At 33.3% G+C, this 21,230-nt stretch overlaps 1 protein-coding gene and 1 pseudogene across 1 annotated transcript in view; one reads left to right on the top strand and one right to left on the bottom strand.

The window, feature by feature from the left end:
* The window catches only part of NAALADL2 (N-acetylated alpha-linked acidic dipeptidase like 2), a 799,198-nt gene that overhangs the window by 395,188 nt on the left and 382,780 nt on the right, over nucleotides 1-21,230 (top strand). The window contains exon 5 of the mRNA XM_006910847.1: nucleotides 3,757-3,907. Within this exon, the coding sequence (XP_006910909.1) occupies nucleotides 3,757-3,907 (151 nt within the window). The remainder of the gene's footprint in view (nucleotides 1-3,756; nucleotides 3,908-21,230) is intronic.
* Nucleotides 18,353-18,471, bottom strand: LOC112479107 (annotated as a pseudogene).

The following is a 21,230-nucleotide window of genomic DNA, read 5'->3' on the forward strand; positions in this document are numbered from 1 at the left end:
TTTTTGCACTGGCTTCGCTTTGAATGCATTTTCAAAAATATAATCTTAATTGAATAGTGGATCTTTTGAACATTTTAGGTAGCCCCTATCTCACCAAATTCATAATGAAATGTTAACAATGCAGAGAAACACTTATTTGATTTTATATAGGCAGTTTCTTCTATTGCCAACTTAATTGGAAATCCAGCATTCGACAATTTCTGAAATTGAGTCACTTAATTAAACTACTTATTTAAGAGCTCTACAGTGGCCAGTGAGGGATAGCACCAAAAACCAGAATTGAGGACATTGAAGGGATGTTCACCTCAGATTCAACCACAGCAAGTAGAGGACAGAAGGAGGGGACCAAATCACATATAAGGTTATCTCTTCAGGGCTGTGGGGAGGTAATCAAGTCTGGCCAAAGATGGTACACTATTAAACCACATTGCTTCACTATAGGCTGTGAGGTATAGAAAAATACTATAATATATGTTGATAATAAAAGAGATCACAATATATTACCAAATATAATCAGAAGAAATAAAATATGCAACTCTAGTATTTTATTTTTGACCAAGTTAAATCCAAATCACTATGTTTCATAAATACTAGCTATCGTAATGATCTTTCTAGAAGAGATTTTTGAAGATATTTTAACTATCCCACTAACATTAGCAAATTAAAAAGAAAAAAAAAAGTGAATCATTACATCCCTGTCTTGTGTCCATGGCAGACATCCCATATAGAACCATTGTCTACTTTCCACTGACCTGAACTTGGCCTCACAGTCCTTCTCCAGGCCACTACTCATTGCCTGGTAACTGGGCATAGTGCTCAATGAAAATTCTTCATCCACTGGTAAACTAAACTTCCTAAGAGCAGGGTCCTCGTCCTACTTATCTCTATAACCCAATGCCAGCATATTACCTGCACAAAGCGACACTCCGTATATACTTATGAATGGATAAGTGACCCAGGAATTGTAAAAACAGTTTTTCCCCAAGCAGGTGATTTACAAATATATATATTTTGTAAATCACCTGCTTGGGGAAAAACTATTTTTACAATTCCTGTGTAAGTACTTCTTTCCCCTCATATCACCAAGCTCAAATACCATATTTTGAGAAATATTTGCTAATCTACATGTGTATACACATATACATACACACACACACACACACACACACATATATATATATGTGTATATATATATGTGTGTGTATATATATGTGTATATATATATTCAAGTGGCCAAAATCACAAGCAAAAATAAATTTAACTTGTAATTAACAAAAATTTTGGTTAAATCATTTTTGGCTAGATTAGCAAATATTTCTCAAAATATGGTATTTGATCTTGGTGATATGAGGGGAAAGAAGTACTTACACATATGATTGATAAGCTATCATAACTTGTTATAATAACTTTTCTGGAGGGATTTTTGATATAGTTTATCAAAAATCATAAAAACAAAAATACTTTAACCTGTAAATTCTATCTGTGGAAATATATTTCATGAAAATAGATATTTGTACAATTAATTAGCTATAAGGAAATTTCCTTCAATATAATAAAAATAAAACAATTTGTATTACCAGCAATCAAGAATTGGCTAAATAACATTTGATGGCTTTTCTATATAGTGTTATTTATATAATTCACATATGTGTATAGTATACAGCTATTAAAATTATATAAAAGTGTGCATATCAACATGGACAGATGTTTAGTATGTACTTTTAAATGAAAAAAATTGCAAAATAATATTTTTGGTATATGGTCTTTGTAAGTATGTATGTGTATAAGCTCGAATAAGAGAGTCCAGAAACTCTAACAGGTTAACATTTGCTATCTCTTGATAAATAGGATAATAAGGTGGGCTTTTTTTTTTTTTTTTGGCCTGTATCTTTTTCTTTATCATGAACTACTTCAGTAATAAAAAAGGTAGATTTTTATATTTAAATAATTGTTCTCTAGAGAAGTTTTTGTTTTTGTTGATATGTTTTCTTATAATGAACAGAACATCCAGACTCATTCCATTGATCATTCTTTTAAAGAGTGTTTAAACATCAGACAACTTCCCTAAGGACTTCAGTGTGAGCTCTTGGAGAGTTAGTTTTAAATCTGGCCATCTTATTCACATACTCTTTGTTTTTTTTCTCTCATTCTTCCTCTCTCACTAAATTCTTTCCCTGTCTTCTGTAAATACTGATGGGGAAAAATGACAGAAGTCTGATCAGAGTGCTTTGTTATAGAAAGCACAATTGAGTCAATTATACTTTGCTTAGATTTTCAGTGTTCAGTCTTTTTTTTATTATTATAAAAATAATCTATACTTGTTTGTTATGCCCAAAATTGGAAAGTACAAGGCATTTTTAAAGAAGTTGAAAAAAATTCCATAATGTAGCATACTTACATCAAGTATATTTTATTTTTCTATATATTATTTTCTTTATGTAGTTAAAATCATGTTGTATATGCAATCATATTTTATTCTTTCTAATAGTAGTGCATCGTATTTTCTCAATAATCTCTTTTAACTAGTAGTTTCTGTACTAAACCAGCATCTTTCTCATTCATTCTTTCATGTAGTAATACTGTTGAATGGTACCATATGCCTGCTAAGTACATGGTACCAACGATAGAGATGATTAGCTTGATACCTGCATTTGTGGAGTGGACCAGCCAGGGATATAAGCGGCTGCCTGGTTTAGTCCACTGTTAAATTCAATAAACAACATAAGCAGCTACTGGGAAATGAAATATAGGTGTTAGAGTCACAGGAAGAGCTGCAACTGCCTCTATGAAATATATCCCTTAGTCATAGTCTCTATTATTCCATAATGTCTTCTAACTATACTTTCTCATGGAAAACAAATAGAATTAGCAATGTGTTATATTTTCGCACATTAGTTAATTCACACTAAGAAGAATAAGCTTTTTATCCTCCCCAAAATTAATTTAACAAGTTAGAACAAAGAGAACATGAGGTGATGTCGAGTTCATCTGCCAAATCATAGTTGTCTGGTGTGTATTTACTAAAGAAAAGAGGAACCTTTGTATTAAATACTTCTCAAACAAAGGAATCAGGAGATATTTTTGAAATGTTTAAAAACAGAGACAGAATGGGAACTAACCATTCAGAGAGATGCTCCTTATCTGTTATGTGTATGTATCCCTCAGTTATATAAGGGAGGTCCAGGGGGGGATCCAGGACAGAGCCCAGTATAGTGGGGGCCCTCACGAGGTTCAGGACAGTGGCTATTGGCCAAATAGTGTAAAAGTATTTCAACATTTTAACAACTGGTATGACAGATTAAGCCTAGATGAAATAAATTAGAATACTGTGGGTGACTTCTGCTCTGGGGAAGGACTTCATATAAAGGTTAGAACAACTCTCCTTTTGCCCAAGAAAATTGTCTTTGGTAGATCTCTGTTAATCTCACAAAACTAGAAACTCCAGATCCACTTCGCCAATTAAAAAAGAGAGAGGAAAAAATTCCAGGTTCAGACAACTGAAACCAAATGTGGACATTATAGGAATGCTGCTTAAATATTATTGAGATAGAGAAAAAAGGAGAGAAGCTGGAAGAATAACTCTCTGGTTTGGCTTGATAACTGGGAAATCTGAAATGTCTGCTTATTTAAAAAAAAAAAACAAAAAAACAAAAAAAAACAGAAAACTGAGTTATCTTAGTCACATTCATGAAATGGCAGTATATGAAGTTTTAATGCATATGATAATATGTTTAATAGTTTGTTTTCCTCTTTTAGCTTTCCTTATTGGAAAAGGCTGGATTTGGAGGTGTTCTTCTATATATTGATCCTTGTGATTTACCAAAGACTGCAAATCTTAGCTATGATACTTTCATGGTGTCACTGAATCCAGGAGGAGACCCTTCTACACCTGGTTATCCAAGTGTAGGTAAGTTCATTGTTAATCTTTATTATTCTTGTAAGCATTACAAGGTGGCAATTTAAAAGTACATGATACCTAAATTAATCGTGGGGTAGTAAAGTCAAGAAATTTTAAAAAGTGAATTTTTTTTAATCTCTTCAAACTTTAGAATAATTATTTGTTGGAATAAAACTTTTTAAAAAGTCTATAATAGTTTTATTTTTGTCTCAATAAATATCAGTGTCAGGAACAAAGGTAAAACAAATTTTACATATTATTAGTAATTGAATGATAACATAAATTAACACCGTGTGTGACGGGCACTCCGTGTAGGTATGTACAGATACCTAGAAACATGAAAGGTCTGCTGCTTTGGGGCAGCTGTAATAACTTTAAGTCCAGAGTCTGGAGGTACTTGTAGTCAAGTTAGGTGACTAAAGTAGTAGAAAATGATGCTTGAAAAAGATGGAGTTAATATGATCGAATTGTCTGGCTCCATAGGAGAAGTGACCTCATTGGTTTGGCCAGTCGCTGGGAGCACAGAATAGCCTTTGCAACAAACAGTCTTCTCTTTCCCAGTAAGTTGTGTTCACGATAGTGGGGGTCATGTGGCCAAAAGAAGACAACCATGATTTTGGCAGGTGCTCACTGCATCATTGAATTTCTGTCCAATACGTCAGTGACAAGTATACATTTATATAGACCTAGCGGAAGAAAAAGCTCTTTGGACTTTCTTCCAGAGTGATACTAACCCATTAACTGTGACACTTCAGTCAGTAATTAAACTAACGTAAAATTTATGTAATTATTCATGTGTTCTGCCAAGATTTCCCTTGTTTCCAACAAAATATCACAAAAGACTTTACTAATTGTCTTAAGTCCAGCTGTTCTGGATTTTACCAATCGATCAATAAATTTCTGTAAGAAAGAAGTAAATTGAGTCAAATATGAATTATAATTTATGATTTTACAGGGTTCTACTGAATACTGCTTTGTTTTCTAAAATTCTCCATTAGTAATTCATGTAACAATTTTATTTGAGACCTCACTTATCTGTAGTTTGTACAGTCTGCTGTCTCATTATTACAATTTTGAAATTAAAATTAAGAGGTATTCATGTAAAATTTCCAAACATCACTGAAAATATTAGTCCAGCTCTCTTATTTGTAAATATTCTATTTACTTCCTTGGGTTGTAATGCCTCAGCTTCAAGAGATTGCATGTGGAAGCTAACTCTGTGGCAAATCAATGGGATGCAGTGCTGCCAAAAAGCAGATACTTTATACTCTGCTTAAATTGGTAAGCTGCCTAGTTGGCAACATTTATTCTTAACACTTTCTGACTCAGGTCATTTCACAGGTGAAGAATTCAGTCATATCTGGTAAATGTTGGCTAGTCTTGAGCAAATCTCAGAATACTTTTTTCTTTTAAATAATTTCTGCTTTCAAAAAAGTTACAAATATAGTAAATAGAGAATCTGTATATATTTATGCCAGCATCTTTTGTTACTATTTACGTAGTATAGCATAGTTATCAAAGCCATACAGTTAACATTGATACAATGTTATTAACTAATTATTGACTACATCCAAATTTCCCCAATTCTATCACTACTTTTTTTTCCTTCTGCTCTAACATCCAATTCGGAATTCTATACTGCATTTAGTTGCCTTGTTTTGTTAATACTTTCCAATATGGAACAATCTTTCTTTTATTACCTTGACCCTTTGAAGAATACTGACAGTTAATTTTGTAGAATGTACCTCAGTTGAGCTTGCCTAATATTTTCTAATGATTAGATTGGGGTTATGCATTTTTGGCAGGGATACTGCAGAAGTTGTGCCCTTGTCTGTGCATCGTATAAGAATGTACCTATCATAGATATGTCTTATTTTTTCATGATGTTAAGATTCATCCTGTGGTTATGGTGGTGTCTGACAGTTTTCTCCACGATATAGTTACGACTTTTTTCTTTGAAATTAATGAATATCTTCTGAAGAGTTACTATGAGACCCTGTAAACATCCTTTCTTATCATATATTTCCCCATTATCATTCTTTTAAAATACTTTTCAAAGAAAGGTTTTGTTTGTTTGTTTGTTTGTTACTGTATGGGTAGTCATACTTGCTGCCTGCATTCTCAAACAAAGGTAAATGACCATCTAACCATTTGGGGCAAAATTATAAGTCAGAATTTTTAGATTCAATGACAAAATATCAGTGCAATAAATGATTTTACCTAGTATATTGCTCACGTACTTACAGAAGACTCACGCGAAACATTCTTTTACAAATATAATGTTAGAGTGAAGGGGGAGGATCTCTTTTCTACATATGAATCTATATACAATACACCAAAAAAAGAAATAATAAAACCCACTGTAATTTTCTTTTTACCCTAGATGCTAAGAAGCACAATAACTATAGTGACTTATACCCCTGTTTCTGATTTATTTATCCCTCCTTCCTGAAATTGTCTTAAATATCTGTGTCTTATGGTTTTATTCACATTTTATAAAATAATGGAAAGTGTTTTGGGGGGAAGAGAGGAGAAGTCAAATTGTGAATTGTAAATAAAAACTACAAATAATAATTTGTTCAAAATGAACAATAATATCTGACTTAACATCCTACAATACTGTCAGGTAAATAATTATTAGAGGAGTTAATATAAACATACTTCTTTTTCCAGTTTTAAGAACTCTTATTAACTAATCTAAGGATAATTAAGTTCTAAAGAAGTAGTATAGAGTGACAAAACTACAAGATCTTTTTGTTTGTTCAATATATTTAAAGTAAACAGAATAGTATAATAAACTCTATATGCCTTATTCAGCTTCATCAACTTTCTACATTCTACCAGATGTTTTGTCTGTACACCCCTTACACCCCACAGCACCACTAGCTATTTTTTCAGATAAAATTTACATATATTGAAATGCACACATCTTAACTGACAAAAGGATACACCTGTGTAATCTCCGTGCCTATTTAGCTATAAAACACTTCCATCACCTTGAAAGTCTGAGTCCTTTCAGAGTCATTCCCCATCATCAGCTAACCACCAGTGTTGCTTTTTTCATAATACAAACATTTAGAATGTCAAAAAATAGAAATGTGTAATATATATCATTCTCTGCAGGTTCTTGTAATCAGAATAATGCCCGCAATGTTGATTCACGATTGCATGTATCAGTAGTTCATTCCCTTTTATTGCTGAGAAGTACAGCACGATTTGTGTATTGATTCAAGTAGGTGTTTTTTAAAACAAGAATGCCAATACACTCTTCCACAATACATGATCCAAATAGATTATCCAAACAAGACACAGGAAATTTCTGTAAGGTAGTTCTGCTCAGTAAACCTCATTGCATATTCAAACAATTCTTGATTATTATAGAATCAGAGCAAAGGGTAAAAGTTTTTAAATAACTTTTGCTTCTATTACACAGAAAAGAATGTCATATTCTTTTAACAAAAATATTTAGTTTCATTAGGCTTACTAATTATCTTCTCTAAGACATTTTTCCACAATAAAAAGATTGTACACACATACACACACACACATACATCTTTATCTCATAGAGTGTTAAATGCAAAATCTTGAGCTCCACCTCAGATGTAATAGAAACTCTGAGGGAAGGGGGACAAGATTTTGAGTTATAACAGACTCTCCAGTGGAATCTGATACAACTGATTTTGAGAAACACTGAATTTCATAAATTTATTCTTTGTCTGACACAGCTGAATTTGACCACTGGGGCTACTGACCTAAACTTTGTGACCTCATGTTACTATTCTTTCAGCATCTTGTATTGGTGCCTTTATTTTACTGCCTCCATGTCAATCAGGACTGAGAAACATATGTGTTCTGGATCCTCAACCCAATTTGGGGGCTCAGTGGGCTCTCAGTAAATATTTGCTGAATTAATAATTTATTCTGTTAATATGACAGCTTGTCTGATGATTCTGGTCCCGGGCTATACCTTGATTTAAATTAACCCAATTAAAATTCATTTTTTAAAAAGTATATATAAACACTCAACCCTGACAGGTTTGTTTACAAAATTCATGTTTTTTCTCCTAAAATGCTTCTGTCAACTTTCTCACATCTTTTCTACCACTCAAAACTGCAGAAATCCAAATTTAAAATTTCGATTAAAATATTAGGATATCGAAAGTCTAATCTATTCTCAATTCCTTTGAAAATTTATCAAATATTTCAAAGATTAAATGTATAAAATATCAAAAACTTTATAAGTGCTTTTGCCAACTTGCTACAAGTTTCAACTGCATCAAATTATGACCCAAGCAAATTTTATTTCTTGGAATTAATGTAGAAAGGAGGCAAGAGAACTAAACATTAAATCAAGCTATATTTAGAGACTGCAATGTGCTGATCAGCCCTAAAGCCAGACCACAAGGAAATCCACAGAACAAAGGAAGATATTTTCTGGGATTACTAACAAACCATTTACCCATACTTTGAAGGGAAAACAGGAAAACAGTATAGGAAAATAGAGTCTTTAAGTCATGCCCTATACAAAATAAGCACAATCATTCATTCCTTAGCTAAAACCATAGAACCTATGGATCAAAGACTGGGAATTGCTAGCAGGCCTTTCACACTGCATATGTTTACTTTACACTGCATACCTGCACCATCAGATGAAAATGAGTAAACAGTCTTTAAACTGTAATTTATAGAAACTAAGAATGATATACAAACTGAATTCCCTGAACCCTCAGGGTCCCTCTCACTGTCTTTTTCTCTGTCCCTCTCATTTTCTCTCTCTTATCTCTCTCTCTCTGTCCCTGTGAGTCTCTCTCAGGCTGTCTCACTCTGTCTCTAAAAGGAGACTCTGCTTTGTCTATGGAGTATTATCTTTTGTCTAATAAACTTTCCTTTTGACTCTAACTCTGGTGTGTGTATACTTGAATTCTTTCCTGTGCTCAATCAAGAACTCTCTCAGTCTAGGCCATGCCATCCTGAACACGCCCAATATCATCTGATATCAGAAGCTAAGCAGGATCAGGCCTGGTTAGTACTTGGATGGGAGACCACCTAGGAAGACAGGGTTCTGTAAGCATTAAAAAAAAAAAAAAAAAAAGAACTCTCTTAGTGCAGGGCTTGAGCTCCCCACCCCGACTTGGGGAAATTTACCTTGTTCTATATTAGAATCAAATAATTTTAAAATTCTGAGACATAGCACAATTTAAGCTTAGCATAATGCTAGCTAGAAACTCAGGTAAATGAGGCATAAGAACTGACATTTATAGTAACTGGCCATAATTACAACACTGGTGATCAGTTATAATCAAAATGTGCTTAGCATAAAACTATTAACCAGCTACATAAGCTAAGGTTCAAAACAAAGAGGTAATCAGAAAGCTATGGAGTGAGCATAAGAATAGGGAAGTGAGAAATGGATATCTTTAAGAAATATTACATTTGGTCTATGCTGAAAAATGGAAAAGTCTCCCAATTTCTAAGCATTAAGATTGTCTGACATCTGAAAGACTAGAAATAGTAATAGGAGTTAGAAATTCTTTCCATATACTTCCTTAAATAATTTATCTTCTGAAACCAGAGCTGATTTTAATTTTAATACCATCTCCAGATAACTGCCTGGCTAATTTATGGACTACTAGTTAATTGAAACCTAAAACATTTCTTTTATCTTGACTTAGACTTAATTCTTCTTATATACTATCTCCTGAAATCCCTCTAATTTAAAGCTTTGTGTTTATGTACCTCTTTCCATTTGTTATAACTCTGTTTGTTTTTTTGTTTTTTGTTTTTCCTTTTTCTTTGCTTTAAATTCTAGAGAAGAAAGTCATTCATTTCAGTGGTTTTACTTTAGTGAAGTGTATGAAATGACACAGTTTATTTAATATTCCTAGTGTTCCAATTCAGTGGATCTGTGTGTTGTTTACGTACTGTCTGTTCAACATCACCTCTGCCAACCAAAACCATTTAAAGAATAAAGAATATCACTGTAATTTGTGAAAAGTCTTCACCAGGTGTTTTTGGTCCAGTTACCTGAACAAATGTCAGAAGACTGACTTGAGTTGGCACTAAATCAACTGAAACAATGTTAAACTATTCCTTGACTAGAATGGCAGAAAATATAAATATATGCCATGTTTGCAAAGCACATGTTCAATATTTGCAGCATGAAATGCCTTGTCAATTGGTTGGGGAAAAATAAAGTACCAGTATTTTTATTATTTTACTGCAACTGGTGGTTCTTGTGTGGTCTTGAGGCTTCGATTTATGTAAAATGTTGTTCAATTTGATTCTTTGAATCATTTAAAGAATTGCTTGTGGTTAAGCTGTTTGAATTTTTTCAAAAAGTTTAATTCACAACATATTGAAGAGAGATTATTTAAACTCATAGTGTTCCTTTCAAAAACCAAACTTTTGTTTTGAAAAATAATTTTGGCTACATAAGTTTTCTTGGTCCTAAACAGGGAAATTTCCATTTGATTGTTGAAATGTCTAAGATTATATTCTTTTAGAGAACATATTTGAAGGATTCTTTTTGTGTCATATAGTATGTTAGTCAGTCAGAATATTCTTATTATTGTACTAAGAAGTCTCTATTTTAAATTAAATACATACTCTATCAATAGAGACAATGTGTTTAAGAATCAAAGTTCTCACTGGAGTCTATAGTGATTCTAAGAGGAAGATAAAATCTACTGCTTAAAAAAAGAATGATTCATAGATACATTTCCATTACAATGAATAAAATGTTAATGAACAAAATTTCTACCAGGTAAATTCAAAGATCTAATTGACTTTATTGAATGATTCACGAATTTGGCAGTATCCCATCTAGTAAATAGAGAAGTGCTCTGAGAAGTACAAAATGGAAGGTTTTTATAGGCAGAACAAGAAAGTTATTAACAAGAGAGAAGAATGGTTTCTTTCAGGCAAGGTCACCTTTCTTTGGGGGAAGGGAGGCAGTGTTCTTGTTAGGTAGATTACCTCACTAGTGTTGATCAGAAAATCCAGACTGATTGGTTTAAGGTCACATTCCTGGGTGGGGCTGAAACTGCAATTAAGTCTTGGTTTGCTGTCCTAGGGGCAAGCTAAATAACCAAGATATAGAACTACCTATTTTTCAGTTCTCCCTTGAGAGAATGGAATATCTGGACAGGACATCTCTCCCTTGAGAGAATGGAAAATCTGGACAGGACATCACTATATTTACCACAGAAATCCGGCTTTAACTTCATTCTCAGTTGTAAGTTAGAAGGGCTAGATCTGCACTATCAAATATGGTAGCCACCGACCGTAGGTGGCTATTTAATTTTAAATAAAATTAATTAAAATTAAATAATTATAAAAATTCAGTTACACTAGGCACAGTTTAAGTGTTCAATAGCCACATGTGGCCATTGGGATGTATTTCCATCATTAAGGAGAGTTCTACATTGGATGAGTGCTACAAAGTAAATGCCTAAAACAATGTAATTTTATACAAAATTTAGTGGTTATCTACTGTTTTAGATCATCCCTGAGACTCTTCTATACATAATCGTGGAGGATTAAAGATTGTTTGTCTTTTTTACCACTTGAATTATTTAAAATCTATCTACAAAGCAGCTCTAAGAACCACATGTTGGGTATGCTTCATGAATTCTTTTATAGTTTAGTGTTGAACCAAAACATAGTTGAGTGCTCCTAAAGTAAACATTTTCCATTTCCAGTATTCTCTGAAGAGTTTTTGAATTTTAAGTATGTAAAAATAAATCTTGTAGTGCTACTTTAAAGTGTTATTGCATTTGCTTCAAGCTGCTGGCATTGTAAATTTTAGTCTCATACAATTGCATTTGAGAGATGCAGCCCTGGACAAAAAAAAAATGTGTTCTACTTTTGTTTTGCCTATCAACAGCCACTCACTCCTAAATTTTTCAGTGAGAATTGAAAAATTAAATCTTTGGAATATTATGTTTTTCGAAAGATAACCATCTCAGTGTTAGACTTTTGAGAAATATAAATATAGATTGCTTTGTAATAAGCCAAAAGCCAGGCTTTGTTTTTAGTATTATTATTACTACTACTACTACTATTATTGTTATTATTATTATTATTTGCATGTAAAATTAGCTCTGTCTAGTAGAAATGTCAGATAATAAACTTTCTTTCCTTGACACTTGGCTAGCATAAAGTGGTATCATCTATATATTCACAAAGATTGTGACTAAAATGCATACAACTCATGTTATTATTGAATGCTCTGATGGCTTTCTACTGGGCACAGGAACTCCAGAAAGCCTCTTTTCTTTTCTCTCTAACCTTCTGATGAATTTCTCAGGTTTTTGACTTGATAACACAAAAGTATATTCAGTAAATTTGTTAAGGAGATGGAGCGTTAAACTAAGCTAAACAGATTTTTTTATTACAGAACATTTAAACCTATTATTATTGTGATCTGTTTTTCAAAAATTCATAAGTACTGTAGTTTGGAAAATTTCCCGAATTTATTTGACCATAGAGTTCATTTTTAGAGGAGCATCTGGAAGGACTATTCAAACGTATTGTAGGATTGCTGACCCACAGCACCTGCCCCTTTCCATTTCCCTATTTTTATGCCTCTACATAGAAGTGTATGGTTTTTCAGCTTTTGTACATATTTTAGCTTAATATATGATGGAAAAAGTATTGATACAGAAAGTAGGAAGGGGCAGGGCTGTTAGGTCACATAATGATGGCAAAGTTAACACATGCAGGTGCACTTGCCGAAAAAAAACACCCAGCAACAAAAAATAATGTGGTTCATTGTTGAACAATTAAAGTTGTAATTAGATTTATAATTGAATTTTTGGTGTAGTTTGCAGTCTAGAAAATCAGTGTATCCCAAGTAATCTTTTACTCAGCATGGTCTGTTCCAATTCATTGCTAACCATGTTCAAAATCTGTTTTTTTGAAACACGAACTTGAGAAAAACTCTTAAACAGTCTTCTCTAACTAGTCTCTCAGGTGATCTTTTCCCATTTCAGTGACTAAATAGAAAATACAATTTTATTCTATGAAAAATGATAAAGTGACAGTTTTTAAGATGATACAGATATGTTCATTTTCAAGCAATAGGCTAAAAAGATAATGTGCTTTAGGCAATTATTGCTAGAATACAGCTCACTGAAATTTTCATCTGCTCCACAAACACACATAAGTTGTTACTATGGTATCTCTTCAAAACTCTCAGCCACTTCAGTATTCCAAGAAAGCTTTGGAATCCATGATGAATATTAAACTAAGTAAGCACAGACCAGTTTACTATTCAGTCACCTTAGAGTGATATCTGGTGTTTCTGGTCGGCTTTTGGTACACTAAGGAAAACCGGAAAAAAAACAAGGAAATTTCTGTAGACTTGGGTAACTATATAATACACAGACCAACCAGCACACTTGTGAGAGTAAAAGGGGTTGATATGAATAACTATGGAAAATAATAGGCATTCAGGTGATATGAGGAATCTATTTAGAGTATAATTAAGGTTTCCCAATAGGTTTGAGCACAAAATCCAGGCAATATTCAGTCAAGAGGTGTTATGGCCTGTATTGTATCCCCCCAAATTCATTTGTTGAAGTATTAACCCCCAATACCACAGGCTGAATTTGGAGATAGGATCTTTAAAGAGCTAATTAAGTTAAAATGAGGGCATTGGTCTGGACCCCAATCCAATATGACTGTGTCCTTTTAAAAAAAGGAGATTAGGAAACAGACATGTATAGAGGGAAGACCACATAAAGACACAGAGAGAAGATAGCCATCTATAAGTCAAGGCGAGAGAACCAGACGTCAGACACCTCGATCTTAAACTTCTAGTCTCTAGAATTATTAGATAATAAATTCCTGTTGTTTAATCCATCCAGTCTACAGTACTTTGTTAGAACAGCTCTAGCAAGCTAATACAAGAGGAAATTATAAAAACAGCTTCTTTGACTTTATTATCATAAACAACAATAGAAAAAGATACAATTGCAGCATGTCTCTATTTTCACTATTATCAAGAAAAAAATAAAAGTGCTATGAGCAACAACTTTTATGGTAGCTCATTAGTCTCCGTTGTTGATCAGTTCTACCTAATATTTTTAGCTCATGACTTGATAATGTTATCACTTGCACAAGTTTGTATAATTGGGAAGAACCTAGCACCCTAGCCCTGATATCTGCTCTGATGAGAGAAAGGTATAGAATCCTGACTAATAAATTAACCCACGGTACGTCATAGAAGAAACTAGACATTTATAATTGCTCTACTAGTAAAGCATATAAATGAGTTTTTTGATACTCAAAGCTATGTGAGGAGCGTGATTCTGTGGTGGAAGCTAGAAAAGGAAGAAAAGTTCTTACAAGAACAGGGGTTAGAATAGGTTGTGTTCAGTTGACTCTAAGGGAGGTCATGACTTGAAAGCAAGTCCCTGTGATGAGAAAGATATGATCTATTTTTAAGGATAGTGATGATTAATATTTAATTTTAAATTGTTGCTTTATTTTTTTGTCTTTGTCTGTGATCTCACCTTCTTTGAATGTCTGATAAAGTCAACAACTTTGTATTTAATTGCTATAGGATGGAACAGGAAAAGAGCAGTAATGATAGATGCTAAGAAGCTGGGGATTTGGGGTCAGCCTCAGGATTGGTGTTCTGTAGCAGAACCCAGTTCCATAAAAAGTGTAACAGAGTCTGTTTTTCAGCATCAGAGGTGCTGGGCAGGTCATCAGTTTAGGAGAGGCAAAAGAACCAAAAACAAACAAATAAACAAAATAACAGCGACTGAGTTTTGGAAATTGGTATAAAGAGTTTCAGGTTCCAGGCAAATCCCCATCATTAAAATGTAGATAGGAGTATGTCAAGGACTAAAAAAAATTACCTTTCTTTCCACCTTCTAAGTTCTTCTAGCTGGGTTAATAATTCAAATGACATGGACTAGATTAACAGAAGGAAATTTAGTGTTTAATATATATACACTGAGAATTCACATAAACATGAAAATTCCAGACAGTGAGGTAAAATTGGTTACACATGTCATTTTGGACAAAGGAGAAAAAGGGAGATTGGGATCTGAGATTTTAAAGGAAGTAAGCAACTTGCAGGTAGTTGAGGAAGGGTAAAACGTAAGTGGCAGGTAAACTTTTGCTTCTATGCGACATGGGGGGTGATCTAGCCACCAGGCTTCTGCTTAGTGCCTTCCTATCTACCAAACTTCATTCAAATTAGGCGAAGGTGAATAAGCTAAGATTTGTCTCCTGGAAAAGGTCTTTCCATCTGAATCTCTTGGCCAGGAAAAGGGAGAGGGTCCAAAGTTCTTTCTGAGTCTTTTGTTTCTTAATAACCAGCTTAAAATTAATAACCCTCAGGGCACAACTTTGGTTCTCTTCAAGTGTAAGACTTCCTTGGGTTCCTCTTAAACAAGATTTGGATTGGTTGGTTCTACACCAGTTCTGGGGATGAGCCTTAGGGTACTGTCAAATCAACTGAGGTAAAGAGGGAGGCACACTCAAGAAAGTGGGTGAGTGATTGCCTTGGCTGTGCTAGACAAGTTACAGCATAGAAAGGAGGGAAGGCAGCAAAGTAACCACATTGGCACCATACGTAGTTGAAGTGTCGCAGTTAGAAATAGGGCAAGAGTAGTTTGAAAATGTCACTGTAACACATCCTCTGGTAATGCAGTAGAACCCTGGAGGAGTGGGACTAACTGCTGTGGCACCCTGGGTTGGCAAATGGTTCAAAGCCGTTTTTTCGGCAGACTTCAGGAGGATAAAGGTAAAATCTCAGAATCCATGCTGCAAATAGTGGCAGTCACATCACACACTGACTACAATCACTAATCAAAAGATAGAAAGCCTGTATAAAATGAGGGGGTTGGACCAGATGATTCCTCTTGGAATCGTAATGTTCAATTGGCTGAGTGCAGTGTGAAAGGTTCAAAGGTCCTGTGTTGTTTATTTCCATTCTCTCTTTTTAACTTCACTGCTCTATGTGAATAATGATTTATGATTTTAGAGTTCTAGCACTGGAAGGGATGCTGGAGGTCACAAATACTCTGTTCTATATAAAAATGAAGACATAGAAGACGTCTCTACAATTGCACGATTAAATACCTGAGTCTATGAATGATGTCTTATATTTTTCTTTAATTCCTTATAGTGTCTAGCTTTATACTGTGGACATACTATTCCTGAACAAAAGAGTGACTGTTATTAATAATGGTGGGCACAAAAAATAAGTGGTGATCATTACCTGAGGCACTGACGGCTTTGAGAAATGTGTCTTCCTTCCAAAGAACTGTACAAAAAAACATACTTTAAAAAATTGCCTATAATTTCAAAAGATTCATGGATCACCCCTAGAAAAAATATCTTTAGATAAACTCGCTTGTGGACTTACGGAAACCAGATTAAGAATTCTTTTCCTCAGGTATCCATTACCTATTGGTATAGACCCAATATTCAGAGTTTATTAGGTTTTAAACTAATAAGAAAATGTGTCAAAATTTGAATATGGAAGTGATATTTCAAGAGTTGTATCATTTTCTGAAAGAAAGGTAACTTCGACACATCACATTAAATTTACCATGTTAAAGTGTATATTTACCAGTCTATAATTAAGTTACAAGGACAATTATTTTTTAGCCTTTTGGTAATTCCAAGTGCGTAGCATATGATATTCACAATTACTGCTAAACCTTTAGTCATTTTAATTTCTCTTCTCTAAGCCAGGAACAAAACATAGGATAGGAATCAATTCAGTAAATATAATTTAAAAATGTATATTGCCATTTAGTAGGTAGTCTGTCATAAGATGTGATATAATTAGGACTGCTATAAAATCATGTTTGAATATAATGGGAGAGATGATAATGAAATATGACTCTCTTAGGCCCTGCTTTTCAGTGCAGGGATGGCCAGGTGATTTACATTATGGTAAGCAAGGCCAGAGATAGCTGAGCTATTACAGCTTCTCTAAATATGTGTTATATTTACTGTCCCCACATGATAGAGAAACCTTTAGTGGCTAAGATAATGCACACTGGTATTTTCCAACCCTCTCTTACTCGGGAAATTTCTATTGGGACCTAGGGCATCTGGACCACTTTTTGTCCCCTTCTTCTATGTAGAGAAGGTAGTTCTCAGAAGAAAGTTTTAAGAGTAGCTCTGTGGCAGCATAGCTTCTTCAGGCAGCCCTAGAGTTTTGAAAGCAAGCCCGTCACGCAATTTAAGATAAGTTATCAACAACCTTTTGGTTGCTGAAGTAAAAGGGAAATACACATGATCATGGATTCTTCCTTTTCTTGAGATATATTTATACACTCTCAGGGCGCTCTCCTTTTTTCAATGAATACACATTTCTCAAGCAACTATTGTAAGTGGAGCACAAGGAGGCAAAAGCAAGTCACCTTATTCAAGAAACTAAAGATTCAAAAGGGACAGAGATGTATAAGAACTAATTACAAAATAACCTAATAGTAGGCCAGAAAACAATAAGATGCTATAGTAATACAGTAGGTACCTTCCATAACCTAAAATGTCAGTTACAGAGGTGTGACTTCAACTGTTTTTTTTCTTTTTTTAATTTATTGAGCTATAACATACCATTTAATTTACCATATTAATGTGTACAATTTAATAATTTTTAGTGTATAGTCACGTAGTTTTATAACAATCACCAGTATATAATCTCCCCCAATTTTTATCACTCCAAAAAGGAAACAATGTACCCACTAGCAATCACTCTTTATTTCTTCTTCCCTCCAACACCCAGCAACCACAAATCTACTTTCTGTCTATGGATTTCCCTACTCTGAACATTCCATATAAACGGAATCATACAATATGTGGTCTTTTGTGACTGCTTCTTTCACTTAAGATACTTCAAAGTTTATCCATGTCATAGTATATATCAGTACTTCATTTCTTTTTCATGCCTGAATAATTTTCTATGGTATGGATATACCACATATTGTTTATTCATTCATCAGTTAATGGACATTTGAAGGGATTTTGTTGTTGTTTACTTTTTGGTTGTTACAAAAAATGTTGTCACAAACATTTACATACAAGTTTTTGGGTGAACATATGCTTTAAATTCTCTTGTGTTATATATCCAGGAGTGGAATTTCTGGGTCATATGTAACTATGTTTAACTTTTAGAAGAACTGCCAAACTTTTTTTATAGCAGATGCAGTGTTTTAAATTCTCAACAGCAATATATGAGGTGTCCAATATTTCTATATCTTTGCCTTCATGGGTTATTTTTCTATTTTTGTTTATTATTTGTTTTTGTTTTTGTTTTTGTTTTTGTTTTAGTTATAGTCATCCCAGTGGTTACAAATGGTAGTTCACTGTGGTTTTAATTTGCATTTTCCTAATGAATAATGATGTTGATCATCTTTTCATGTGGTTATTGGCCACTCGTATATCCTCTGCCTAAGTTTTTAATTTTTTTTTATTTTTTAATGCCTACAGCATGTGATATTCCTAGGTGGTCTCCCATCTAAGTACTAACCAGGCCTGACCTTGCTTAGCTTCCAAGATCAGACGAGATCAGGCATGTTCAGGGTGGCATGGCCGTAGACCCTCTGCCTATTTTTTTAATTGGGTTGATATTTTCACTGTGGAGTGGTATGAGTACTTTATCAGTATTTAATTTATAAATATTTTCATCCTATTCTATAGATTGTCTTTTCACTGTCTTTATAGTGTCCTTCCATGGACAAAAGATTTTAATTTTAATGAAATCCAATTTACGTGTGTGTGTGTATATATATATGTGTGTGTATGTGTGCTTTTTTTTCTTTTTGCTTATTTATGCTTTTGATGCCATATCTAAAAAATCATTGGCTAGTCCAAGGTCATGAGATTTACACCTATGTTTTCTTCTAAGAGTTTATAGCTTTAGGTTTTGCATTTAGGTCTGATTTATTTTGAATTAAGTTTTACAAATGATATGATATAATAGTGCAACTTTATTCTTTTGCTTGTGGTTACTCAGTTGTTTCAATACCATTTGTTGAAAAGATTTTTCTTTTTTCATAGAGTGTGTTGACACCAGTTATGCATAGATGTATGAATTTATTTCTGTATTCTCAACTCTATTCATATTGATCTATGTGTCTATTCTTATGCTAATACCACACTGTATTGATAACTATAATTTTATAGTGAGTTTTTGTAGTTTGTAGGAAGTGTCAGTCCTTAAATTTTGTTGTTCTCGTTTCAACTATTCTGGGTACCTTGCATTTCCATATGAAACTTGAACAAAATTTTGAAAGGATTGTAGGAGATAACCAGCCAGACGAGAGGTAATATTTTCTGGATAAAATGCTTGTGGAAAGAAAATTATCAGAGGGAGAAAAAAGAAAATGAATATATCTAAAGTTTAAGTATGAGATAGGTTCTAGGTAAAGAACTGAATAAATCACAAGCGTTGAGACAAGGAGAAACAGGTACTTTGAGACTGTGTGGCTGGAACAGAGTTGTGTGAATTGAAGAGTTGAGGATGGAATGATAGATGGGATCAGATCACAAACATTTGATCCTATAGACAGTACTTTATCCTGTAGACAGGGGGTTTCACTAAAGTTAACGGCAATCCTTCTTTGTTGTTCCCATGGCAAAGTAAGTATTCCCTCCTCCCTCCAGATAACACTGGAGTTATCTTTGAATATATATTATGATATCATGCTGGGTTGCATGTATTTCAATGCTTCATAATTTTAACTATACATTTTCTGTAATATGAATGAAAAACTCTTAGTGATAGAATTGTGTTAATAATAAATAGCAACCGCTATTCATTTTCTCAGTTTCCTCATGCCAAATAACTTTTAAGTGTAAATATATATACACACACACACACACATATATGCACATGTATATATATGTGTATATATATACACTTATATTATATATACATATATATGTGTGTGTATATATATGTGTGTGTGTGTGTATATATATTTAAACTAACCTCACTCTCCCAAATAATTTAAAGTTCTACTGATATAAAGTAAAATTTTGAGAGATAATCTGGATATTTTATACTTAATTCCTTAAGGTAGAAATTCAAACCAAACTGTAATAGTGCTTTTGACTTCTATAAATTATGCACATTGGCAGAGACCAAAAAAATAACAACAAACTTTTAAAAAGCTCCCATTATTTTTCTTCCTATCTTCAAACTTCTCTTTATGTACTTTTGTTTACCTTTTGTTTTGTTTTGGTGCTTAATTCAAACTTCACTGCTGGTATTGTCCTCAGATACAGCTTTTCATCATGCCTGAAGTTTAATCACCCAGAGTGAGTGAAACTTGCCTTGTACTTCAATTCCTATGGAAAAGCCCAATACAATATGGTACCAATCAGTTACATGTGTGTTTTTAGAGCAGGAAAATTCAGGACAATATTTCTTTTACATGCCCCAGATTGAACAACAACTTTATAATTTTAACTATACATTTTCTGTAATATGCATGAAAAACTCTGAGTAGTAGAGTTGTGTTAATAATAAATAGCAACGACTATTCATTTAGTTTTCTCATGCCAAATAACTTTCAAAGCAATAAATGTCCTGAAGTATATAGGATTTCTTCATTGCACAGATGAAAAAATTGAGGTTGAATGAATTAGAACACTGCTCCTCCCCACCTACAACCCATTCCATTTCATTTTTTAAAACAAATTCTACATAGTTATTTTTTTAAAAAACTTTACAATAAATTAAAATACCCTAAGTAACTTTCTGAAATGTATTGATGGTTCAGTTTGATAGCCAAGGAACCAAGAAAAAATTAAATTATGAAAATTAAACAAAGAAACTAAGATTGACCATTTACGACCTGAGTTATTTTGGTGGTGTTTAGTTCACTGAGCTACCTGTCTTTCATGCATCTTATGTGCATTTTTTACATGCCTGCCTGAAGGCTGTGTATCATAGTATATATACATATATATAATATACATGTATATATTTATATAATTATCTAAATTTATATAATATGTATATATTATATATACATATATAATGTATGTGTATATATGTATGTGTGTGTGTGTGTGTGTGTGTGTGTGTGTTTGTGTGCTAGTTAAATGTCAAGGATGAAAGTAGAGTTTGATAAATTGTATGTTTCTGCTACATGGTACAGTCTAATTCCATGGATTTTAATAAGAAAACTGCTATGCTTAAAACTCTGGAATCCAAGCTCTAGAGAACATCAAAATTAATAAGATACATAGTTTTTTTCTTTAAGAAACATAGAATCAGAGGATAGCATGGAAGTTTAGGTAAGGGTGATAGCATTTGAGCTGGATATTGAGAGACGCTAGTATTTAACCA

The sequence above is a fragment of the Pteropus alecto genome, unplaced genomic scaffold (genome assembly GCF_000325575.1).
Source record: "Pteropus alecto unplaced genomic scaffold, ASM32557v1 scaffold33, whole genome shotgun sequence".
In the NCBI taxonomy this organism is placed as follows: Eukaryota; Metazoa; Chordata; class Mammalia; order Chiroptera; family Pteropodidae; genus Pteropus; species Pteropus alecto.